General features: G+C 41.6%; 1 protein-coding gene and 1 pseudogene across 7 annotated transcripts in view; one reads left to right on the top strand and one right to left on the bottom strand.

Annotated features, from left to right (window-relative positions):
* Positions 1 to 27025, bottom strand: part of CHEK2 (checkpoint kinase 2) — a 67295-nt gene that overhangs the window by 33349 nt on the left and 6921 nt on the right. For all 7 annotated transcript variants that reach the window (XM_053587223.1, XM_053587219.1, XM_053587217.1 and 4 more), the window contains 6 exons: positions 23419 to 23543; positions 23150 to 23297; positions 16804 to 16894; positions 7346 to 7454; positions 4677 to 4730; positions 1250 to 1311 (listed from right to left, as the gene is read on the bottom strand). In XM_053587223.1, coding sequence (XP_053443198.1) covers positions 1250 to 1311; positions 4677 to 4730; positions 7346 to 7454; positions 16804 to 16894; positions 23150 to 23297; positions 23419 to 23543 — 589 coding nt within the window. The remainder of the gene's footprint in view (positions 1 to 1249; positions 1312 to 4676; positions 4731 to 7345; positions 7455 to 16803; positions 16895 to 23149; positions 23298 to 23418; positions 23544 to 27025) is intronic.
* On the top strand, positions 2490 to 3980 carry LOC128583460 (single-pass membrane and coiled-coil domain-containing protein 1-like; annotated as a pseudogene).

Raw genomic sequence — 27025 nt, 5'->3', positions numbered from 1 at the left:
AGAAACACCGCACATGTATGCAGGAACAGACACAAAGTTAGGCTTCTTCCAGGAATGAGACAGGAAATTGTTCTGATCACACCAAATAACACAGGATATCATGGCCACTGAAATAACCTAATGAGATACTGAGGGATACTCATGTCACCACCACGTAAGCTGGTATTGAGAGCATGAAAGTCCACAAAGACAGATATTTCAGAGTATAGTTATCCCTCGGTACTCCTGGGGATTGGGTCCAGACCCCACTGAGGATACCAAAATCCATGGATGCTCAAGCCCCTTATATGAAATGGGATAGTGTGTGCATGTAACCTAGGCATACCCTCCCTTATACTTTATTACCTCTAGATTACTTACAATAACTAATACAATGTAAATGCCATGCAAATAGTTGTTATACTGTATAATTTGGGAAATAATTTTTAAAAGTCCATACACATTCAGTACAGATGCAACCCATCCATTTTATTTTTGTGAGTATTTTTGATCCAAGGTTAGTTGAATCCATGGCAGAACCTGCAGATACACATAGCCAACTATAACATTATTGACCTCTGGTGAGTGCCAGAATGTGGTAGGTGCTTTGCTGAGGGCTTTCCATCCTTCATAGCATTTAATTCTTTTTGTTTGTTTGTTTGTTTTTGAGATAGAGCTTTAAGCTATCGCCCTGGGTAGAACGCTGTGGCATCACAGCTCACAGCAACCTCCAACTCCTGGGCTCAAGCGATTCTCCTGCCTCCACCTCCCAAGTAGCTGGGACTACAGGTGCCTGCCACAATGCCCGGCTATTTTTGGCTGCAGCTGTCATTCTTGTTTGGTGGACCCAGGCTGGATTCAAACCCGCCAGCTCATGTGGCTGGCGCCTTAGCCACTTGAACCACAGGCACTGAGCCAGCATTTAATTCTTAAAAGGACTCTGCATGTGAGGGATAATGTCATTATTCCCATTTAACACTAGGAAAATAGGACTTAAAGAGGTGAAGTAAAATCTACCCTTAGGCAGTCAGTTAGTCACATCGAGAGTGGAGTTCAAAATCAGACCACGGATCCAGGGTACCACCAGCCTTTGGAAATGCTGGAGGGTTTTTAGAATTGATATGAACCCAACACACACACTTTGTAGGCCCTAGACCACATACATACACTGAGGACACCCAGGATGAGAAAGATAAGCATACAGTAGATTCTTTGGTGACTTATAAGCATGTACATGGGAACATAAATTTTTTAAAAGTTTTCTACTTACAATTCCAAAACAATATAATAATCTTCTGCATCAAAAAAGTCTTTAATTTTGATGATGCAAGGCTGAAAAGAGGGGGAGAAAAACAAAAAGTAGTGAGAAACTCCCAAGAGGGAGACTGCAAGTGTAGTAGGACTTGGAACATCTGCCTAGCGTGTCAGGAAGGCCAAGACCAGGCATCTGGTCCCCTGCCATAGAAGGCTTTGAAGTTCAAGCAGGGGAGACAGCAAAAGAGAACCTATAAACTCCTCTGTGAGAACATATAAGAAACTTTCCAACCCACCGTGTTGGTGAGAGATTTGTTCATATTTCTTTTTTTTATTAATCACAACTGTGTACATTTATGGGGTACAGTGTGCTGATTTGAGATACAATGTGGAACGCTTGCATTGAACTGATTAACATAACATAACTGATTAACACCTCACTTACTTATTGGTTGTGGTAAGACATTTATACTTTACTCTTAAAAGATTTGAAATGTACCAATGCATTGTGCACATTACGTGAGGTCCCACCAAAGACCCTCCCTCCTCCCGCCCTCCTCCCTTCTCTCTCCCTCTTCTTCACTCCTTTCTGGACTATAGTTGTGTTTTATCATTCATATGAATGTGTAGATGATTATGTTTTTGGTTTCATAATAGTACTGAGTACGTTGGATTTTTTTTTTTTTTTTTTTTGCATTCTTCAGATACTTCATTAAAAAGAATGTTTCAGGGGTGGCGCCTGTGGCTCAGTCACTAAGGTGCCGGCCCCATATACCGAGGGTGACGGGTTCAAACCCGGCCCCGGCCAAACTGCAACCAAAAAATAGCCGGGCGTTGTGGCGGGCGCCTGTAGTCCCAGCTACTCGGGAGGCTGAGGCAAGAGAATCGCTTAAGCACAGGAGTTGGAGGTTGCTGTGAGCTGTGTGAGGCCACGGCACTCTACCGAGGGCCATAAAGTGAGACTCTGTCTCTACAAAAAAAAAAAGAATGTTTCAGTTCCATCCAGGAAAACATAAAAGATGTAAAGTCTCCATCCTTTTTTATGGCTGCATAGTATTCCATGGTGTACATATACCACAACTTACTAATCCACTCATGGGTTAATGGGCATTTGGGCTGCTACCATGACTTGGCAATTATGAACTGCGCTGCAATATATTTCTTATCCAAGGCTGCCACCTAGGAATGAAGGCTGGCTCTTTCTAGCCTTCCTCCTCACTGCCCTAGAGCAGAAGTACTCAAGGACAGCAAATAGCATGAATAAAAGAAGCAGGCCCAGTGGGGTACCCAGTTTTGTTGCCAGTCAATAAGGATTACTTAGCTCCAGGCAATTGGAACCTCAGGAGAACTGGATACCCTACAACGAGATCCTACCATTTTTCAAGGGAAGAGAAAAATTCTAATATTATAAGAACTCTAAAGCACACCTGGAGGGAAGGGTAAAGACACAACTATACCACTCTGTCCCTGACGGTTTGTGACCACTTATCACTGCGGGGTACATAGAAAAGCCAACAAGGCCACAGATACCATTTAATCAGATATAAGGATAGGATGCTATCATACTTCTAGGATATCCTTGGATTTATCTTGATAACTACAAATAAAAAGCATTTAAAAGTATTAAACTTCAAGTATAATTAAACCAAATTTAGTAAAATTAGCACTGTCTTCTCAACTTAATCAGTTAATCAAGTCACTGAGAGATAAAATAATTACTATGGCTTTTGGTCAAGAACTCAGAAGAAATTCATGTAATTATTTAATTAAGAAATGTTTATACAGTATTATCCTCTCAAAATTTGGGGGTAAAACTCTCAACTAGAGGTCTGGGGAAGGTTCCTCCCATGAGACTCCAAAACTTTAGCAGATGGTGAAGCCAGCACTTCTGTCACAGTTCTGTCACCACTGAGCGCCATGGCATGCACCTATAGTTGCAGCTACTCAGGAGACTGAAGTGAGAATATCGCTTGAGCCTAGGAGTTTGAGTTCAGCATGGGCAACACAGCAAGAACCCATCTCTTAAAGAAAAGAAGGGGAAATATGAAGGGAGAATCTGTCAATTTTGCCTTTGACACTAGAAAAAGAAGGGTCATTGGAGCTAGATCTTAAGCAGAAAGTAGACCACAAACTCCAAGCTTTAGAAGTACAGTTAAACAACTGGACACTACGAAGGATAATCTGACACGAAAATTTGGACATCCTAGTAAGACTCTGGCGATCCAAGCAGCCTGAGATGAGATGTGGACAGCAGTTCTGGCTCTCAAGTTCACGCCAATGGAATTGAATGTTTTATACAACTATACCATTCAAGTATTTAACTGCTTGCACACTTATGTGCTTGAAAAGCTGTCAGACCTGGTGAGAGGCCTTCCCACCTTAGCCTCTTGCTTAGTCAAGAACAAGCACATTAGAGTTGTGTGGGAGTCTGTCCAGGGGAGAGTGTGGACACCTGCAAGAAAGAGGTATCCCAGCACTCTGTACCTTCTTCATTGCACGTGGGAACAAGGCAGGGCCTCTGCTGCTAAAGTATACAGATGTACATCAGGGACATCGTGTTCCTGATGACTGACATGGTGAGGAACCCGGCTTCACAGCATGGCTTGCTGAGGGCTATTCAGATCACTGAAAAGGGGAAAGCAGTGAGAACCCCTGAAGAGCAAAAGTCATCCCTCAAAGAGTTGATACCTGTCCCCCTACAAACTACCCAGGGATTTCAACTTCTAGTCATTTATCACGTGAGGTGATGTTAAAGAAATTATGACAATTTGATATAATAGACAATTTCTGTATCACCATGTAAAAAATGAAGAAGCTCTTTGTGTCATGATATGAAGTTATCACCAAGATGTATTGTTGCTTTAAATATTTATTTCCAAGATGTATTTGTAAGTGGAAAAGGGGGTAAAAAAACTAATACGTATATGGTGCATATTAGTTTATATATCTATAAACAACTTCTGCAGAGACACATAAGAAAGTCATATTAGTCATCATAGGAAAGAAAACAAAGAGGCCACAGGGAAAATATAAGAGAAAGTCTTTTCATGTTAGTCCATTTTGCACATTTTGAATTTTGAACCATGTGAATGTACCACCTAGTATAAAACAAATAAGCAATAAAAAACAACTAAAAAAAAGAAAAAGAAACAAAGACAACTTCTTGCTTTAGTTTTTTCTCATGGCACCTTTGTCTATGGCAAACAAATCTTACTTTGTAAACCTACATCTTACTCTCGCTTTGTAAACCTATCTTTCTCTTCCTCAATAAACTTTAAAAAAGAAGATTTCTGTGAAAAAAAAAAAAACTCTCAACTAAATGACAGGCAAGTAAAAGGACCCCAGGTTAATACTAGCTTTAGTTTATTAAAATGCTTTGCATTCTTCCTATAATTTTAAAATAAACAAATTTAAGTGTGACTCACATTTACAGCAATACTTACATGATTCAGTTTTTTCAAAATTTCTATTTCTGTTTCAACATTGGGAGCCGGGTCCTTTGATAAACAGAATAATATTAGAATTAATTAGTAATAATAACAAAAAAAAACCTTTTTTTTTTTGAGACAGAGTCTGACTATGTTGCCCTTGGTCAAGTGTCATAGCATCATAGCTCAGAGCAACCTTAAACTCTTGGGCTTAAGCGATTCTCTTGCCTCAGCCTCCCAGGTAGCTGGGACTACAGGTGCCCACCACAACGCTGGCTATTTTTGGTTGCAGTTGTCATTGTTTTTTAGCAAGCTTGGGCTGGGCGCGAACCCACCAGCCTTGGTATATATAACCAGCACCCTACTCACTGAGCTATGGGCACCAAGCCAATAACCAAAGTTTTTTAAATATTTGCAGTTAAACATAATTGACTAAAGGCTATCTGAGTTCCAAACCCAGCTCTATTCATACAAAGAAACCAAAGGTTAGAAGTCAATGAATTAAATAACTCACCTAAAATCACTTTGCAAAGTACTTGGCAAATAATAAGCATTCAATAAATGGCCAGGCTCTTTATTACCAAGGATCATCTCTCATAAGCCTCAGAATCCCCAACTGAACTGGATTCTATAATTTTCCCCATTTTACAGATGAGACAACTAAGGCTGAGATAAGAGAAGGCACCTGCCCCAGTTGCCACAGCAAGTATATTTTCTTTTTTTTTTCATGAATATTTATTTATTTTTGCAAGTGTATTTTCATTGTTTTCACAATGTTTAACTGGTAAGCTCCATTTGTCATTAGCTATGGAATTATTTACATTCATGAAAATGATGAAACAAACAAAAACCATAAACAAGGTATTTAACTAAACTGTATGAAAAAATGTTAAATCAAATTTCTACTAATAGAGCAGACACAGGTTCTAACCTCAACTGCAGACTAACGTATGTGTATTTACTGAGACTCTGATGAAAAGAAGCTTCAGAATACAAAAAAAAAAGAAGCTTCAGAATACTAAAGTTGTTCTCTGTAACAATTCCATAAGGATGAATCAAGTAATTCAACTTCCTGGGCTACCATCCACAAGCAAAGAGGAGATAGAATTACATATTTATGTAAAACGGACTTCAGCTAAGAAACCCAGATGTTTAATTTTAAGAGCCTGCCTCTTCCTGTAAGCCATTAAATTCATTACCAAGTCAGGGTGTACTCTGATAATACAGTGGTCATAAAGAATCTAATATGATCTGAAGAATGAAATTAAGAAGTAAAATCTTAACTCCAAGTTTTTAACAATCTGGTAGATATTTTCTACTCCCTAAAATGTAAAACAAATCCAGAATCACAGGGGAAAAGATCTACAACAAAAGCGAATGAACACAGAAAGGAAATTCTTCTTGCCATGTGAGAATGTCATTGTCTGGGGGGGTGGGGGGGACACCTGATCTTTTAAAGAATGTTGAAGTAGGTGGCGCCTGTGGCTCAGTCGGTAGGGCGCCGGCCCCATATACCGAGGGTGGCGGGTTCAAACCCGCCCCGGCTGAACTGCAACAAAAAAATAGCCGGGCATTGTGGTGGGTGCCTGTAGTCCCAGCTACTCAGGAGGCTGAGGCAAGAGAATAGCTTAGGCCCAGGAGTTGGAGGTTGCTGTGAGCTGTGTGAGGCCACGGCACTCTACTGAGGGTCATAAAGTGAGACTCTGTCTCTACAAAAAAAAAAAAAAAAGAATGTTTAAGTATAATAGCAAAAAACAGTTGGCCACAAAGGAAAATGTGATTGGGGGTGTGTTTTACATTACTTTATTGGGTCATGTGTGGGAAGACCAATAGATGTGGCCGTCTCAGAGCCATACAGTAAATGTGGATTTTAAAAAAATGTAATTAAATGAATGGGTACTACATAGAAAGACTATTAAAATAATTTCATTAAAACATTTAAAAACTATAACTAATCCATAAACAAAACATACACATTGTCACATTATCCAAAAAGAGCAAAGAATTAAAAATGACCTAATGATCAACCAGAGAAATGGCCGAAATTATGATAAAGTTGATGACATGGAGACTTAATCATCAAAAAGGATGAATTAAGGGAAAAGTTTATGCTATAATGCAAGTGTGGAAAAGCAGAATACAAAACTATATATATAGTATGATTTCAACCATCTAAAAAAGTGAATTCATATGTATAAAACTAGGAAGAAAAGTAAAACTGAAAACAGCTGTGGAGTTTCAAGGGGGATTACAGCTGGATTTTTTTCCTCTAATTTCCTTTCATTTATTGTAAAAACAATCTTGTAACAACTTTGAACTTGGAAGGAAAACAAAATACTTCCTGCCATGTACATTATTATGTACAACCAAGTATTTCTGGAACCAAATTTTCTATAAGTTAAAATTTTTAGATTAAAGATACTAAAAAATTTTAGGCAGCACCTGTGGCTCGAAGGAGTAGGGCTCCAGCCCCATATACCGGAGGTGGCAGGTTCAAACCCTGCCCCAGCCAAAAAAAAAAAAAAAAAAGACACTAAAAAATTTCCTGTGTTCTCTGGTACTCACAAATTCACATATCTGAGCAGTGAGCCATTCCTGAGATTGGAAATCATCACTCAAAGACTATTCTGGGAAGTTGTAAAAAAGTGTCAAGAAAAGGTGAGCAGCCACTAACAGGTACTTACTGCCTCTCTCGCTGAGCCAATAGCAAACTTCCTTTTGCTAATGATTTTTATTGCCACTTTTTTACACGTTTTTCTTTCGAAAGCCAACTTTACCTCTCCACAGGCACCACTATAAGGAAAAAGATAGCAACTGTCAGGATTTTTGTTTTTTTTCAATAAATCAGGATGTTTTTAATCATGCGACCCACTACTCCTAAATCTGCCTCATGTATTACAAGTTAAAGACAGTCCATATATGGTGGTATGGTGGTCAGACATGGAAATGGTGGGGAAACAAAAATATACATGTGAAATAAACTCAGTATTTTAATAAAGTAATATATATATACATATACATTATAGACAGTCCATATAACAATCTTAACGTTTTCTCTGTTTTCAGAGAACACAGTGAAGCCTCACCAGTGTAAAATGTCAAGGGCATTAGTAGATATGAGCCACTCAGCAACACTGAGTCAGCTCCAAATTCCACTTGGAGTTGAGTGATACGGACCTAAGTCTGACTGCAGCCCTAGATTGTGAAATTCTCAGAAAGACACTATTAACACAAAAGAGAGAAATTATTATTTCTTCTTCTCCAGAAGTTAGAATGATATCAAATAGAACAATTTTTCCCTGGTCAAAATGAGTCCCCTCCAAAATAAACAATAAACACAATGTACAAATGAATTCCTTTCAAGGGTACGGCCATTTCTCTTTCCTCCTTATTCTCTTATCTCCAGAGAAAGTGCCTAAGCAGTTGATAGCATGAATTGTACCTTAAATCAAGTCAGAATACCTAAGAAACTAAAAGTACTATACAAGCCAGCTTCCAGTAACCTCTCACAAAGATTTTCAATGAAAGGAGATATTACTAATAGAAGAAGAATGCTATCCAGGATGTTACCCAGCACATACTTCATCCTAAGTAGGATCTGTCCTCCAAAGCTTGGATCAGCCCAAGGTCATAACCCGCCTAAAGTAAACTATTATAACTATTGTGGGATTTGAAGGGATGAGGTGAGGGGTTTACCAAGACATTCTTTTTTTATTATTATTATTAAATCATAGCTGTGTACATTAATGCATTTATGGGGTACAATGTTCTGGGTTTATATACAATTTGAAATATTTTCATGAAACTGGTTAATATAGCCTTCATGGCATAAAATGACAAGACATTCTTTTTTTGTTGCATTAAATATACATAACATAAAATTTAGCACTGCTATAATTTAAAGGAATATAATTCAATGGCAGCAAGCACATTGCCCATGTTCTACAACCCCTACCACCTAGGTCCATAACTTTTTCATTAGCACGAATGGAAACCCCATACCAATTAAGCAGTCACCACACATTCTACCTCAGCCCTTGCCAACCAGTAATCTGCTTTCTATCTCCATTGACTTGCCAATTCTATTTTATACCAGCGAAATCCTACACATGTAGCCTTTTTTCCTCTGGCTTCTTCCTTTTTTTTTTGGTAGAGACAGAGTCTCACTTTATGGCCCTCGGTAGAGTGCCGTGGCCTCACACAGCTCACAGCAACCTCCAACTCCTGGGGCTTAAGCGATTCTCTTGCCTCAGCCTCCCGAGTAGCTGGGACTACAGGCGCCCGCCACAACGTCCGGCTATCCTCTGGCTTCTTTCACTTAGCATATTTTCTTTTTTATTTTTTGAGACAGACTCTCATTATGTCACCCTCAGTAGAGGGCCGTGGTGTCACAGCTCACAGCAACCTCAAACTCTTGGGCTTAAGCGATTCTCTTGCCTCAGCCTCCCAAGTAGCTGGGACTATAGGTGCCCGCCACAACACCAGCTATTTTTTGTTGCAATTGTTTAGCTGGCCCAGGCCAAGGGCGAACCCACCACCCTTGGTGTATGCAGCTGGCGCCGTAACCACTGTGCTATGCACACCAAGCCAGCATATTTTCTAAGTTCACCCATGGTATAGTATCCATCATTATGTCAGTCATTTTTATACCTGAACAGTATGCCACTATGTGGAAATACTACATTTTGTTTATACGTTCATCTTTTTTTTTTTTGTAGAGACAGAGTCTCACTTTACTGCCTTCAGTAGAGTGCCATGATGTCACAGGACTCACAGCAACCTCTAGCTCTTGGGCTTCAGTGATTCTCCTCCCTCAGCCTCCCGAGCAGCTGGGACTACAGGCGCCCGCCACAACGCCCGGCTATTTTTTGGTTGCAGTTCAGCCGGGGCTGGGTTTGAACCCGCCACCCTCGGTATATGGGGCCGGCGCCCTACTCACTGAGCCACAGGCACCACCCTATACGTTCATCTTTTGATGGACATTTATTTGGGTTACTTCCACCTGTTGTGACTAGTTTCTTTTTCTTCTTTTTTTTTTGAGACAGAGCCTCAAGCTGTCGCCCTGGGTAGAGTGCCGTGGCATCACAGCTCATAGCAAAATCCCCCTCCTGGGCTTAAGTGATTCTCTTACCTCAGCCTCCCAAGTAGCTGGGACTACAGGCATCCGCCACAACACCTATTTTTTTTTTTTTTTTTGTAGAGACAGAGTTTCACCCTATGGCCCTCGGTAGAGTGCCGTAGCATCACACAGCTCACAGCAACCTCCAACTCCTGGGCCTAAGCGATTGATTCTCCTGCCTCAGCCTCCCTAGCAGCTGGGACTACAGGCGCCCGCCACCCTCGGTATATGGGGCTGGCGCCCTACCGACTGAGCCACAGGCGCCGCCCAACACCTGACTATTTTTCGGTTGTAGTTGTCGTTGTTTGGCAGGCCCGGACTGGATTCGAACCCGCCAGCTCAGGTGTATGTGGCCGGCGCCTTAGCCGCTTGAGCTACAGGCGCGCAGCCTGTGAATAATTTCTTAAATATGACACCAAAAACACAACAAACAAAAGAAAAAAAAGACAAATTAAAGGCCAGGTGTGGTGGATCACGCCTGTAATCCTAGCACTCTGGGAGGTCAAGGCGGTTGGGTAGCTTGAGCTCATGAGTTTGAGACCAACCTGAACAAAAACCGGCAGCAGCCACGTGCAAGTCCGTTTGAGCCCAGCCCTGGAGGCTGAGGCAAGAGAATCACTTAAACCCACGAGTTAGAGGTTGCTGTGACCTGTGACACCACAGCACTCTACCAAGGGTGATAAAGTGAGACTTTGTCTCTAAAAAAAATAAATAAATGGGAGGCGTCTGTGGCTCAAAGGAGTAGGGCTCTGGCCCCATATGCCGGAGGTGGCGGGTTCAAACCCAGCCCCGGCCAAAAAAAAAAAAGCAATAAATAAAATAAAATAAAAATAGAAATAGAAAAAATGAGGCAAGAGGATCGGTTGCTGTAAGCTATGATGCCACGGCATTCCATCTAGGGCAACAGCCTGAGACTCTGTCTCAAAAAAAAAAAGGCCAAGTGCCGTGGCTAACTCCTATAATCCCAGCACTTGGGAGGCCAAGGCAGGTGGATTGCGTAAGCTTACAAATTGGGGATCAGCCTGAGCCAGAGCAAGGCCCTATCTCTAAAAAAAAAAGCCAGGCATTGTGGCAGGCGCCTATAGACCTAGCAACTTGGGAGGCTGAGGCGCCTATAGACCTAGCAACTTGGGAGGCTGAGGCAAGAGAATCACTTAAACCCAAGAGTTGGAAGTTGCTATGAGCTGTGACGCGATAGCAATCTACCAAGGGTGACAAAATGAGACTCTTTCTCAAAAAATAAAAAGGTAAATTAGACTCCATCATGGTAAATAGAGCTGCTATGAATATTTCGGTACAAGTTTTTGTTTGAACATCTGTTTTAATTTGAGGACACACAAATACCTAGGAGGAGAATTTCTAGGTCACACATACTGTTTAAATATGTTTAACATTTTGAGAAAGCACCAAACTATCTTGCATTTCCACCATCAGGGTCAGGGGGTTCCAATTTCTCCACATCCTCACCAATATTTGCTACTTTGTTTCCTTATTATGGTCATCCTAGTGAGTGAGTGTAAAGTGGTATCTCATTGTGGTTTTGGTTTGCATTTTCCTAATGACTAATAATGTTGAGCAAATTTTCATGCAATTTTTGGCCACTTCTTTTGTCTTCTTTAGAGAAATGTCTATTGAAGCCCTTTGCCTACCTTTAAATGGCCAGCTACCTTTTTGTTGTTGAGTTCTAATATTTATTTATCTATTCTGGGCATAAAACCTTATCAGATATATGATTTGCAAATATTATTCTCTCATTCTGTGGGTTCTTTGTAATCTCCTTACATGTGTCTTTTGAGGAACAAACACTTTTAATTTTAAAGTCAAATTTATCCAGGGTCAGGCCTGGTTAATACTTGGATGGGAGACCGCTTTGGAATACCAGGTGCTATAGGCTTTAAAAATAATGATGATAAAGTCAAATTTCTATATTTCTTTTGTTGCTATACTTTTGGAATCATATTTAAGAAACCACTGTCAAATCCACGGTCATGAAGAAATGTCCCTATGATTTCTTCCTAGAGTTTCATAGTTTTACCTCTTATATTTAGTTCTTAGTTTGATTTTGAATTACTTTTTACATATGGTATGAGGTAAGGGTTCACTTAACTATTATTTTTTAAGTCAGCTCAAAGCACTGTCCAATTTCTGTTCTCCTGCAAACAGCCACCCTTTGCTTGGGAAATCCTCCCTTAGTCCAGGCAGCTTTAGTAGGGTGTCTGCTATGGTACAATCACTACTCCTAAGAACAGAGTGGATATGTAACCAAAATTTAGCCAAAGTTTCCCTTAAAATCAAATGCTGAGGCTTGGCACCTATAGCTCAAGCAGCTAGGGCGCCATCCACATACACCAGAGCTGGAAGGTTCAAATCCAGCCGGGGCCTGCCAAACAATGACAACTGCAACCAAAAAATAGCTGGGTGTTGTGGCAGGCGCCTGTGGGAGGCTGAGGCAAGAGAGTCTCTTAAGCCCAAGAGCTGGAGGTTGCTGTGAGCTGTGACACCACGGCACTCTACCCAGGGCAACAGCTTGAGACTCTGTCTCAAACAAACAAAAAAAAAAAATCAAATGCTGATGGTAAGGGAGTAACCATTCTTTCTGGTATAGATTTTAGACAAAGAAAATATGTATCTGGCTCGGTGCCTATAGCTCAGCAGCTAGGGTGCCAGCCACATACACCAGAGCTGGGAGGTTCCAACCCAGCCTTGGCCTGCCAAACAACAATGACGATTACAAAAAATAAAAAGTGTGGCGTTGTGACAGGCACCTGTAGTCCCAGCTACTTGGTAGGCTGAGGCAAGAGATTCGCTTAAGTCCAAGAGTTTGAGGTTGCTGTGAGCTGTGACTCTACTGAGGGCAACATAGTGAGACTCTGTCTCAAAAAAAAAAGAAAATATGAATCTGCAGCTCCTGGTGGCCATTCTTCCTGCCACATAGAGCAACAAACAACTGAATCAAGATCTGGAGCCAGAACCTTGGTGAGAATGTGGAAGCCAAAGTCCCAGTCAACGTTACTCAAACACACATCATCAGAGCTCGAGAACAATGAAATCAAGCCATAATGACCTTCAGGATCCAGCAAGGCCTCACATCAGCTCTGCTTTCCCCTGTGTTTCCCAGTTACAACAGCTAATACATTTCTCTTCTTACCTCACTCCTTTGAGTTGAGAATCTGCCACCTGATGTTAGTTAAGAGATTTGTGTAAAATCCTCCCTTAAGAAAATAGAGCTGCATATATTTCATAGGAGAGGGTTTGGCTTTGAGATTCCAAGCAGTCAATGCAAATAGGGAAACGCTATGACTTAGGAAACTCAATTTCGATAAACCAAAATTCCTTCCACAGATGGTCATTTATGTGGAGAACACTGTGCTTGAGTCTATGAGGCAGGAATATGGAAGATTATTCACTTACATGTATTTTCAACTTTCATGTTTCCAAAAATATCAATAAATAGAAAGGCCTTTGTGAATGGACAGAGGCGGGCAACAGACATTGTGTAACGTGATTAACAATGTCCTAAACACTTTCCCTAAGGAAGTGATTCTCAGAGAATGATTGGACAAACCTGGAGGACCCAAATCACTGCAGGGCACTCACAGGTAAAAACTGTATTCAGAATAGTACTAAGACATTGTCCTTGCCATTCCCATCAGCTCACTAGTGTACAGTGAGGTTCTCTAGAGGTTTACATGGTATGTGACATCATAACAGACTGAAAAAGCAAGTATCAGGATCTACTCACCTTCTAGGAAAGCCAGATGTCAAAAAGATAAGCAAAAGTGTAGAATAATGCCTCTCTTCTCAGTAATATTTTCATTAACAATTATTTTTCATTAAAAAGCTACTTATTAGCCAGGTATGGTGGCTCCTACCTATAATCCTAACACACTGGAAGACCAAGACAGGTGGATTCCTTGAGCTCAGGAGTTTGAGACCAGCCTGAGCAAGAAAATCCTTTGTCTACTAAAAACATAGGAAAAAAAAAAAAAAAACTAGCCAGGCTTTGTGGCGGGTGCCTGTAATCCCAGCTACTGGGGAGGCTGAGGCAAGAGGATTGCACAAGCCCAAGAGTTTGAAGGGCGGCACCTGTGGCTCAACAGAGTAGGGTGCCAGCCCCATATGCCAGAGGTGGCAGGTTCATACATACCCAGCCCCAGCCAAAAACTGCAAAAACATAAAATAAATAATAATAATCACAAGTTGGTTAAATAATATCATAACAACAAAACAAAAACAGCTGGCTCAGCGCCCGTAGCACAGCGGTTACAGTGCCGGCCACATACACCAAGGGTGGCAGGTTCGATCCCAGCCCAGGCCAGCTAAACAACAACTGCAACAAAAAATAGTCAGGCACTGTGGCAGTGCCTATAGTCCCAGCTACTTGGGAAGCTCAGGCAAGAGAATCACTTAAGCCCAAGAGTATGAAATTGCTGTGAGCTGTGACGCCATGGCACTCTACCCAGGGCGACATAGTAAGACTCTGTCTGAAAAAGTAAATAAATGAATAACAAAAAAGCTACCAATATTAAAATGAAATGAGTTTATTTGATGGATTAGCATAATTTCTCAATTTTAATTTCCAATACAGTAAATAACAATGTATTTAAGTTGTATAAACAAAAGCTCCTCAAGGTTCTCAATAATTTAAGAGTGTAAGAGGTCCTGAGACCAAAACTTTTGAGAACTTTACCATAGGTTACATGCAATTGTCAGTTTCACCTCACATCCAAGATGGAAAAATTCTGAACAGCAAAGAGAAATGCACTAACTGTATTTGGGAAGGTGACAAAAGTATTCTAAAATTGACTGCAGCAATAGATTCATAGCTCTTGAATATATGAATAATCTTAATTGTATACTTTAAATGGGTAAATGGTATGGTATATAAATTTTATCTCAATAAAGCTGCCTTTTTTTTTTTTTTTTTTGAGACAGAATCTCACTTTGTCACCCCCGGTAGAGAGCCCTGGCATCACAGCTTACAGCAACCTCCAACTATTCAGCTCAAGCAATTCTCTTGCTTCAACCTCCAGAGTAGGTGGGACTACAGGCACCTTCCACAACACCCAACTATTACCCTGTTTCCCCAAAAATAAGACATCCTCCGAAAATAAGACCTACTTACAGGAAAGATAAGACGTCCCCTGAAAATAAGACCTAGCACATCTTTGGGAGCACACCTTAAAATAAGACACTGTCTTATTTTCGGGGAAACAGGGTATTAGAGATGGGGTCTTGCTGTAACTCAGGCTGGTCTCAACTCATGAGCTCAGGCAATCAGCTTACCTTGGCCTCCCAAAGTGCTGGGATTACAGGCATGAGCCACCAGGCTCTGCCTCAATAAAGCTGCTTTTAAAGTTATCACCAATATAATTTATTAAGGAAAAAAAAAAGCAGGGCTCAGTGGCTGACACCTGTAATACTAGCACTCTGGGAGGCTGAGGCTGGTGGATCGCTTGAGCTCAGGAGTTTGACACCAGCCTGAGCAAGAACAAGATCCCATCTCTAAAAAACTAGCTAGGCAGGCATTATATCTGACACCTGTAGTTTCAGCTACTCGGGAGGCTGAGAAAAGAGGAGCATTTGAGCCCAAGAGTTGAAGGTTGCTGTGAACTATGACATCATGGCACTCTACCAATGGCAACAAAGTGAGATATTCTATCTCAATAAAAAAATATATGAAAAGGAAAGAGTCATCTCAATTGATCATTATCATTTTGATATACTTTGCCTATCAAAATATATGACAAAATGCTCAACATCTCTACTCACTAGGGAAATAAAAATCAAATCCTCAATGAAATAGATATCACTTCCCATCTGTTTGAATAGCTATTATCAAAAACACAAAGGATAGGCTGGGCATAGTGGCTCATGCCTATAATCCTAGCACTCTTGAGAGTCTGAGGTGGGAGGAGCTCTTGAGCTCAGGAGTTCATGACCAGCCTGAGCAAGACAGAGATCCCATCTACACTAAAAATAGAAAAACTTGGCGGCGCCTGTGGCTCAAGGAGTAGGGCGCTGGTCCCATATGCCGGAGGTGGTGGGTTCAAACCTAGCCCCGGCCAAAAACCAAAAAAAAAAGAAAAACTTAGGGCTGGGCATGGTGGTTCACACATATAATCCTAGCACTCTGGTAGGCCAAGGCAGGTGGATTCCCTAAGGTCACAGGTTCAAGACTAGCCTGAGCAAGAGCGAGACCTCTTCTCTAAATATAGCCTGGTGTTGTGGCAGGCGCCTGTAGTCCCATCTACTTTGGAGGCTGAGGCAAGAGAATCACTTGAGCCCAAAGAGTTTGAGGTTGCTGTGAGCTGTGACACCACAGCACTCTGCCCAGGGTGACAAAATGAGACTCTGTCCCAAAAAAAGGAAGGAAATTCTGTCATTTGTAGCACAATGGATAGAAGTTGAGGACAGTATATTAAGTGAAATAAGTGAGGCAAAGAAAGACAAATACTATATGGTCTCACCTATATGTGTGGAAGCTTAAAAAGTCAATCTCACAGAAACAGAGTAGAAAAGTTGATACCAGAGACTTGGGAAGGGATACAAAAGGCAGAATGTCCATCAAAGAATACAAAGTTTCCGTTAGACTGGAGGAATAAGTTTTAGTGATCTATTACATTGTATTGTGACCACAATAAATGATAATATATTTCTATACTTCAAAATTGCTATAATAAATATTTAATGTTCTCACACACAAAAAAATGATAAATTGGTTAGGTGGCAGATATTTTAATTATCTTTATTGAGCTTTTCTACAATGTATGCATAGATCAAAACATCACATTATACCACATAAATATACACAATTATGTCAATTAAAAATAAAAAACTTAAAATAGAATCAGTGTCAAATAATTCACAAAAAATGAAAATTAAAAAAATATTCCTATCACAAATAAGAACCCAGCAAATACGTTATCAGTAAGTAATGTTATGAAATCAGAAACAAAAAATCTGACCAATGACAAATGTGAAGGAAAACACTGAAGTATATGAGAAAAGAAAATTCTTTACCTTCCAAGAGTTTTTGACATGATGTATTCATCTCTTAATTCCTTAGGATAAACTGATTGATCATCTACAGTCAGATCAAAAAATACAAAAACTAAGGGGAAAAAGGGCATAAATAGGTTTCATTAATCTAGTCCAAAAGAACATAATTGATTCTAAATTTAATATTCATATGGCATAGAAGACAGTTTTGTTAATTACACTTAACATGTAACCCTACAGGAATTATTTAGGCAGGCTAACACAAATTATAAAAATGAGAAATGATAGTCAAATTTCATCCTTCAATGGAACTACACAGCATTGCTCTGACAATGCCCAAAACCTATAATGTAACTGCTATTCATATTCATGGACAATTGCACTAACATGAAATACCCATGCAGATTACCAAGGCCCAAATCAAAAATCTGTTAGTCTGAGGCCAGGCAACGTGACTCACACCTGTAATCCTAGCATTTTGAGAGGCAGAAGTGGGAGGATTGCTCAAGGTCAGGAGTTGGAGACCAGCTTAAATAAGAGCTAAATTCAGTCACCTGTGTCTACAGAAAATAGAAAAATTAGCTGGGCATGGTGGGGGGCAACTATAATCCCAGTTACCAGAGAGACTGAAGCAGGATTATGTGAGGTAAAGAGTTTGAGGTTGCAGTGAGCTATGATGACACCACTGTACTCTAGCCAGGATTTTTTTAAAAAAGGCAATTAGTCTGAGCCTAGAAAAAAATGTTCTAGGCAAGTACATAGCCCAATGAAAATTAGATTGTAAGTCACCATACTAGTATTATCGTCTCTCTTACATTTATGTAACTGTTTTTTGTTCTTTTTTATTTTTTGAGACAGAGTCTCAAACTGTCACCCTGAGTAGAATGCTGTGGTGTCATAGCTCACAGCAACCTCAAACTCTTGGGCTCATCCAATTCTCTTGGCTCAGCCTCCTAAGTAGCTGGGACTACAGGCACCCACCACAATGCCCAGCCCAGCTACTTTTTTTTTTTTTTGCAGTTTTTTCTGGCCGCGGCCGGGTTTTGAACCCACCACCTCCAGTATATGGGGCTGGCACCCAACTCCTGGAGCCACAGGTGCCGCCCACAGCCCAGCTATTTTTTAGAGACAAGTCTTGCACTTCCTCAGGCTGGTCTCAAACCTGTGAGCTCAGGCAATTCCCCCTGTGAAAATCTAGTTTTTTACAGTACAAATCGTCTTGAAGTTATCTGTAAAATTAGATAAAAAGCATTTTCCTTTTTTCTTTTTTTTTGAGACAGAGTTTCATTTTGTTGCCTTGGTAGAGTGCCGTGATATCATAGCTCACAGCAACCTCAAACTCCTGGGCTCAAGTGATTCTCTTGCCTCAGCCTCCCAAGTAGCTGGGACTACAGGTGCCTGCTACAACTCCCAGCTATTTTTTTTTTTTTTTTTTTTGCAGTTTTCGGCCAGGGCTTTGACCCCACCACTTCCCGCATATGGGACCAGCTCTGTACTCTTTTGAGCCACAGGCACCGCCCATGCCCAGCTATTTTTAAAGACGAGTTCTCACTCTGGCTCAGGGTGGTCTCCAATCTGTTAGCTCAGGCAATCCTCCTGCCTCAGCCTCCCAAATGCTGGGATTACAGGTATGAACCACCGCACCCAGCTGTAAATTTAGATAAACAGCATTTTCTAAACAAATCCCCTTTTTATTTCTCTACTCATTATTTAGGCTATATCTCTGCCAAAAAATAACTAAGTAACTAAAAGAACTATTCTTTTTTAATAATTTAACCACACACACAGGCCAAGCCTGCAATAAATTATTTCAATTCTACAAAGTTATCAATGGTAAATTTGCAACTGCCTATAACATGTTGAAAGAATAAAATTTGTTAAGACCCTCAAGTTTCTCACATTTCAGGTGAGAGGTTTGTTATTGTTGAAATGGGGACTTGCTATGTTACCCAGGCTGGCCCTGAACTCCTGGGTTCAAGCGAGAGGCCTTGTACTAAGCCTCTTGAGTAGCTAGACTACAGACACAGGTGCCACTATGCCTGGTAGGTGATAGGTTTTGACTTCCCTACAACCTAAAGATTCAGTCTGAGTCTCTGGCACAAATCTAAGTCACGAGAGTATACTTCATTCCAGGCTGGTACACATGATGCAAATACCTGTCTAGTGATTGAGACCCACTGGTCACCCAGGTATAACTCCCCCTCTATGCTTGTAGCTATTTATGAAAGTGTGTGTTCAGTGGCAATGGAGAATCTGGGAATTTGAGGGGCTATGGTGATATATTTCTCCCAACTGTTAACAGGTCTACTTCAGGGACTGCAAACTCAAGTGTCCATCCAAGCCAAGAAATTAATACACAAAGGTCATGCTGGGTTAAGAAGTAGGGTCTTGGAGATGGGAGGGTCAGATCGAGGGAAGGTGAATGGTGGGATCACACCTATGGTGCATAATGCAAGGGTACATGTCGGATCTATTAGTATAGAGTATAAATGTCTTAACACAGTAATTAAGTAAATGAGGCTCAGTACCTGTAGCTCAAGCAGCTAAGGCACCAGCCACACACACCAGAGCTGGCAGGTTTGCCAAACAACAATGACAACTAGAACCAAAAAATAGCCAAGCGCTGTGGCAGGTGCCTGTGGTCCCAGCTACTTGGGAGGCTCAGGCAAGAGAATCACTTAAGCCTAGGAGTTGGAGGTTGCTGTGAGCTATGATGCCACAGCTCTCTACCCAGGGGGACAGCTTGAGGCTCTGTCTAAAAAAAAAAATAAGAAACAAAGAAATGTGCTCTTTGGACAGACCAATGAGAAAAAAGTATCACACAAGAATGTTGAGTAGTGGCGGCGCCTGTGGCTCAGTCGGTAAGGCGCCGGCCCCATATGCCGAGGGTGGCGGGTTTGAACCCGGCCCCGGCCAAACTGCAACCAAAAAATAGCCGGGCGTTGTGGCGGGCGCCTGTAGTCCCAGCTACTCGGGAGGCTGAGGCAAGAGAATCGCTTAAGCCCAGGAGTTGGAGGTTGCTGTGAGCCGTGTGACGCCACGGCACTCTACCGAGGGCCATAAAGTGAGACTCTGTCTCTACAAAAAAAAAAAAAAAAAAAGAATGTTGAGTAGAAGGGGCCGGGCACGGTGGCTCACACCTGTAATCCTAGCACTCTGGGAGGCCAAGATGGGTGGATTCCTTGAGCTCATGAGTTCGAGACCAATCTGAGCAAAAGTAAGACCCTATCTCTACTAAAAATAGAAAAACTGAGACAAGAGGATGGAATGAGCCCAAGAGTTGGAGGTTGCTGTAAGCTATAACACACAGCACTCTACCCAAGGTGACAGTTTGAGACCGTGTCTCAAAAAAAAAAATGAATAGAAGGCAAGCCACATTTCAGCACCCAGTTGCCCCCTCTACTAAATACCCACAAATAGTGGCTCGGTACCTGTAGCTCAAACGGCTAAGGCGCCAGCCACATACAGCTGAGCTGGCGGGTTTGAATCCAGGACGGGCCCGCCAAACAATGACGGCTGCAACCAAAAAAATAGCCAGGCGTTGTGGCGGTGCCTGTAGTCCCAGCTACTTGGGAGGCTGAGGCAGGAGAATCGCTTGAGCCCAGGAGTTGGAGGTTGCTGTGAGCTGTGATGCAACAGCACTCTACCCAGGGTGACAGCTTGAGGCTCTGTCTCAAAAGAACAAATACCCACAATATACTGACTATATGCAGGCGCATTGACTATAAATATCAGATAGAAAACAAAATATTCAAAAACAGAGAAAACTAAATCCATTATAAAAATACTTCAGGATGCCCAATAAAGACACAGTTCTCAGAGGCCAGACTGTAGACTATACTGCATGAGAATTCTTTTTTTTTTTTTTCAGACAGAATCTCACTTTGTCTCCCTGGATAGAGTACCACAGCATCATAGCTCACAGCAACCTCAAACTCCTAGCCTCAAGTGATTCACTTCCTCAGCCTCCCGAGTATCTGGGACTACAGGCACCCACCACAAGGCCCAGCTATTTTTTAGAGATGGAGTCTCGCTCTTGCTCAGGCTGGTCTTGAACTCATGAACTCAAGCAATCCACCTGCCTTGGTCTCCCAGAATGCTAGGACTACAGGCTTGAACCACCACACCAAGACCAGGATGAGAATTCTTTGGGCATGACTTCTTTAGATGGGAGTCTCACTATGTTGCCCAGGCTGTACAATTACAGCACGCCATAGCCTCAAACTCCTAGACTCAAGCAATCCTCCCGCCTCAGCCTCCCAAATAAATGGGATTATAGGTATTTGCCAACATGCTCAGCAGTATGATTTTTTTAAATCCCCAGACTACAGAATAGGAATCTGTGGAGAGTGTTTATGTAAACTTATGTTTTCTAAATATGTTAACATCGTGACATTGCACTATAGCCTGGGTGACAGTGAAACCCTGTCCTAAAAATAAATAAATAAAATGTAACACACACACACTCCCATCATTTGACTCTCAGGTTTGGGAAGTTCTCTGGTTCTTTTTTTTTTTTTTTTTGTAGAGACAGAGTCTCACTTTACTGCCCTCGGTAGAGTGCCGTGGTGTCACACGGCTCACAGCAACCTCCAGCTCTTGGGCTTACGTGATTCTCTTGCCTCAGCCTCCCGAGCAGCTGGGACTACAGGCGCCCGCCACAACGCCCGGCTATTTTTTTGGTTGCAGTTTGGCCAGGGCTGGGTTTGAACCCGCCACCCTCGGTATATGGGGCCGTCGCCCTACTCACTGAGCCACAGGCGCCACCCAGTTCTCTGGTTCTTTAAATTAAAGTAGAAGTATTTCTCTGGGTGGTGCCTGTGGCTCAGTGAGTAGGGTGCCGGCCCCACATACCAAGGGTGGCAGGTTCAAACCTAGCCCCGGCCAAACTGCAAAAAAAGAGAGAAAAAGAAAAAGTATTTCTCTTTTCCAAGAATTTAAAATCACTGTGAGCTACTTTTTTTTTTTTGTAAAGACAGAGTCTCACTTTACTGCCCTCGGGTAGAGTGCCGTGGAGTCACACGGCTCACAGCACCCTCCAGCTCTTAGGCTTAGGTGATTCTCTTGCCTCAGCCTCCCGAGCAGCTGGGACTAAAGGCGCCCGCCACAACGCCTGGCTATGTTTTTTTTGTTGTTGTTGCAGTTTGACCGGGGCTGGGTTTGAACCCACCACCCTCGGCATATGGGGCCGGCGCCCTACTCACTGAGCCACAGGCGCCGCCCCACTGTGAGCTACTTTTAAACTCATAGGTTGCTTTTGTTGATTGTTCTTTCTAGACCATATCCTAAATGACAATTGTTCCTTTGTTTGTTGTTGTTTTTTGAGACAGTCTCACTATGTTGTCCTCTAGAGTGCCATAGCATCACAGCAACCTCAAACTCTTGAGCTCAAGCCATTTCTCCTGCCTCAATCTCCCAGGAGCTGGGACTGTAGGCGCCCATAACAACGCCCGGCTATTTTCTTTGTTGTGATTGTCATTGTTGTTTGGCAGGCCCATGCTGGGCTGGAACCTGCCAGCTCCCGTGTATGTGGCTGGCACCCTAGCTGCTGAGCTACAGGCACCTAGCCACAATTGTTCATATTAGATTGCTATTCAAAGTTTTAGGAATGGATGCTTATAAAATGCTACCTGATGATGACAATAAACACAGGACAACTATGTGGTATTTAAGTGGCCTCTTACAGAAACATCCATAACCTAATTCCCAGCATACAACAGAAGCTCAATAAATGCATACAGAAATGAAGGAATAGGCTTGGTGCCTACAGCTCAGTGGCTAGGGCACCAGCCACATACATCGAGGCTGGCGGGTTCGAACCCAGCCGGGTCCTGCCAAACAACAATGACAATTACAAAAAAAAAAAAATAGCCGGGCATTGTGGTAAGCACCTGTAGTCCCAGCTACGTGGGTGGGAGGCTGAGGCAAGAGAATCACTTAAGCCCAAGAGTTTGAGGTTGCTGAGAGCTGTGATGTCACAGCACTCTACCGAGGGCGACATAGTGAGACTCTGTCTAAAAAAAAAGAAGAAATGAAGAAAGAAACAATGAGGAAGGGAGGAAAGATGAATTAATGGCCCAAAGCAACAGCTTGTAGATATCTATGACTGATATGGTATCAACTAAATCAATCAATGAACTTTATTTTAACCATTATGTCAATTACTAGCAGGTACCTTTAAATAAAACCAATTAAACCTTAAAAAACTGTCTTGATAACATTTTTTCACAATCTAAAAAATGCAACTAAGACAGCAGAGTTTAATCTTGAACACTACCTTACTTAAACCATACCCCATAAAAACACAACGTGAATTTTTTCACTTGGGAGGAAAAAAAATTCAGTAATGGTAAGATAATAATTTTACCTTTATTTCTGCATAGTGAAAGTGCAATTTCAGAATTATTACTCAAAGGACGGCGATTTCCTTTCCCTACAAGCTCAGTATTTACAAAGGTTCCATTCCCACTGTGATCTTCTATGTATGCAATGTAAGAGTTTTTAGGACCCATTTCCTAAAATAGAGAACATTTTATTTCATATTTTTAACGGTAGGGATTTATAGTGAGAAAATAGCTAAGAGTGATGAGTAGATTATCGGATGTCCCAAGAATACTTGAGTATTTAGTCACCTACCCTGAAAATCCGAAAGTGTTTCTTGCTATATGTCCGATATTTATCCGTTCTTTTCAGTAGTGGTTCATCAAAGCAATAGTCACAGCTTTTGTCTCTCCCAAACCAGTAGTTGTCATTAATACACTCTATAATACAAAAGCATATACCAGAGGGCTGTTGAATTTCATGCATCAAACACTTTTAAAAATTGCTTATAAACATACTTTAGGAAAATAGCCTAAGAAAGCAAACAAAATTATAGATTAGCTTATCAAGACTTTTTTTTTTTTTTTTTTTTGTAGAGACAGAGTCTCACTTTATGGCCCTCGGTAGAGTGCCGTGGCCTCACACAGCTCACAGCAACCTCCAACTCCTGGGCTTAAGTGATTCTCTTGCCTCAGCCAACCCGAGTAGCTGGGACTACAGGCGCCGGCCACAACGCCCGGCTATTTTTGGTTGCAATTTGGCCGGGGCTGGGTTTGAACCTGCCACCCTCGGTATATGGGGCTGGCGCCTTACCAACTGAGCCACAGGCGCCGCCCAGCTTATCAAGACTTTTAAGATTAAAAATTAGGAGAAAAACACACTAGATTCCAATGATGAGTTTAATTTAATAATTATATACAACCATGAAATAACAGCCATTAAAAGTTCTCAGTTTTTTGTTTTTTTTTTGTGGTTTTTGGCCGGGGCTGGGTTTGAACCCACCACCTCCAGCATATGGGACCAGCGCCCTACTCCTTGAGCCACAGGTGCTGCCCCAAAAGTTCTCAGTTTTTTGTTTTTTTTTTTTTTTTGAGACAGAGTCTCACTATGTCGCCCAGGGTTGAGTGCCATTGGGTCACAGCTCATAGCAACCTCAAAATCCTGGGCTTAAACGATTCTCTTGCCTCAGCCTCCCAAGTAGCTGGGTCTACAGGCGCCTACCACAACACCCAGCTACTTTTTGTTGTTGTTGTAGTTGTCATTGTTGTTTAGCAGGCCCAAGCCAGATTCAAACCCACCAGCCTTGGTGTATGTGGCCGGTGCCTCAAATAATTTTTTTTATGATTTAAGTACCCTCAGAGCGGATACAAATCAAATTTTTAATAACTTGGAGAGATGCTTACAATACAATAACTTCCTCCTTATTATCTTCCAGAGACTTCCTACCATACTTAGTATAAAATCTGCAGTCTTCCTCCTGGCTCAGGGTCTGTGCTCTGTCTCCATTCCAGCCTCAGCTGACAGCCCTCACCCTTTGCTCAAAATACCCAGCACATCTGGCCTTTCATTGCCCCAAGTATATTGGGCTCAGCCACCTGTAGCCTTTGCACTTCTTCCCCAACCCCCTGAATGGATCATTCCATCTTACCTTTTGTGTCTGAACTCAAATATCATCTCTCATTCAGCTTTCTATATACCTACCTGTTTTACTTCCTTCTAAGTATGGACCATAACTGGAAATTACCTTGATTATTTGTAGACTGTCTCCCCATTATCCCCCTGTAAGAAAATGAACCCCAGTGCCTCGGCACCTGTAGCTCAGAAGCTAGGGTGCCAGCCACATACACCAGAATTGGCAGGTTCAAACCTAGCCCAGGCCTGCCAAACAACAATGACAATTACAACCAACAAAATAGCCAAGTATTGTGGCAGGCGCCTGTAATTCCAGCTGCTTGGGAGGCTGAGGCAAGAGAATCACTTAAGCCCAATGGTTTGAGGCTGTTGTTAGCTGTGACGCCATAGCACTCTACCAAGGGTGACATAGTGAGACTATGTCTAAAAATAAGGAAAATGAACCCCAGGATGGCAGCCTTGGTTAAAAGTGCAGCTCTATCAACTGCGACAATGCACATGAGTAGAAAATTAAGTGTTCATTGCAAAATGACTCAAGGTCAGGTACAGTGGCTCATGCCTATTAGCCCAGTACTTTCAGAAGCTGCAGAGGGAGGACCACATAGGCCAGGACCTTAAGACTAGCCCAGGCAACCTAGCAAGACCCTGTCTTTACAAAAAATAGGAAAATTAGCTGGGCATGTCTCAGCTACTCAAGTGGCCAAGGCAGGAGAATCACTTGAGCCCAGAAGTTTCCAGTGAGCTATGATGACAACATTGCACTCTAGCCCAAACAACAGAGTGAGATCCTGTCTCCAAAAAAAGGGAAAAAATGAGCTAAGGATCTGAATAAACATTTTTCAAAAGAGTATATAGTTAAGCAGAGAATTACCATGTTATCCAACAATTCCATTCCTATGTACATACCAAAAGAATTGTAAACAAACACTCTAATATATACTTGTATGCAAATATTTACAGCAGTGCTGACTTTGGCAGCATGTATACCAAAATTAGAGGACTATGGCTAGGCACCCATAGCACAGTGGTTACGGCACCAGCCACATACACAAAGCTGGTGGGTTTGAACCCAGCCTGGGCCTACTAAACAATGACAACTGCAGAAAAAATAGCCGGGCGTTGTGGCAGGTGCCTGCAGTCCCAGCTACTTGGGAGGCTGAGGCAAGAGAATCACTTAAGCCCAGGTTGCTGCGCTTGAGGTTGCTGTGAACTGTGATGCCACGGCACTATACCAAGGGCAACATAGTGAGACTGTCTCAAAAATAAACTAATTAATTTATTAGAGGAATAAAGAGATTAACATGGCACCTGCGTAAAAAAGACATGCATATTCATGAAGCATTCCACATTTTTAAGGAAGGGCATATACAACCATAGTGTAATGTAACAAACATTAAAAATTAAGGAAGGAGGGTGTGAGGGAAGTGACAGATAAAAATCCACATATCAGGTACGATGTATACTATTCCCGTGACAGATACGCTAAAAGCCCTGACTTCAGCATTACACAATACATCCATGTAACAAAAAAATACTTGTACCCCCTAAATCTACTTTTTAAAGGACAGTATAAAAAGAGAAAAAATAATATGCACAATACCCAATGGGTGGAAACAACTCAGTGTCCATTAATGAAAGATCAGATAAACAAAATATGGTATATACATACAATTCAGCCATTAAAAAAAGGAGTTCTGATATTTGATACAACATGAATTTTAAAAACATTACTTTATGCTTTCTGAAAAAAAGCTAGAAGCAAAAGAATATTGTTATAATTCCACTTATATGAAATATCCAGATTAGGTAAATACAGAGACGCTAAATAGAAGTTACCAAAGGCTACAGGGAGGGGCAATTGAGAGTTATTGCTTAATGGACACAAAGTTTCTATTTGGAGTGATGGAAAAAATTTGAAAACAGATAGTGGTAATGCTTGGACAGTATTATAAATGTACTTATTGCCATTTAATTGTATACTTAAAAATGGGTAAAATGGTAAATCTCATTTTATATAAATTTTACCACAAACTTTAAAAGGTCAACATTAAGGCCAGGTGTGGTAGCTCATGCTTATAATCCTAGTACTTTGGGAGGTGAAAGCAGAAGGATTATTTGAGGAGAGGAGTTTGAAACCAGCCTGAGCCAGTCTCTACAAAAAAATAGAAAAATTAAACAGGCAAAAAAGAAAAGAAAAGAAAAATTAAACAGGCATAGTGGCGGGCACTTGTAGTACCAACAACTTGGGAGGCTGAGGCAGGAAGATCACTGGAGCCCAGGAATTTGAGGT

This window comes from Nycticebus coucang, chromosome 4, assembly GCF_027406575.1.
Source record: "Nycticebus coucang isolate mNycCou1 chromosome 4, mNycCou1.pri, whole genome shotgun sequence".
NCBI classification, from domain to species: Eukaryota; Metazoa; Chordata; class Mammalia; order Primates; family Lorisidae; genus Nycticebus; species Nycticebus coucang.
Note: the sequence above shows the minus strand (reverse complement) of the source record. Positions and strands in the feature narration are given on the sequence as shown.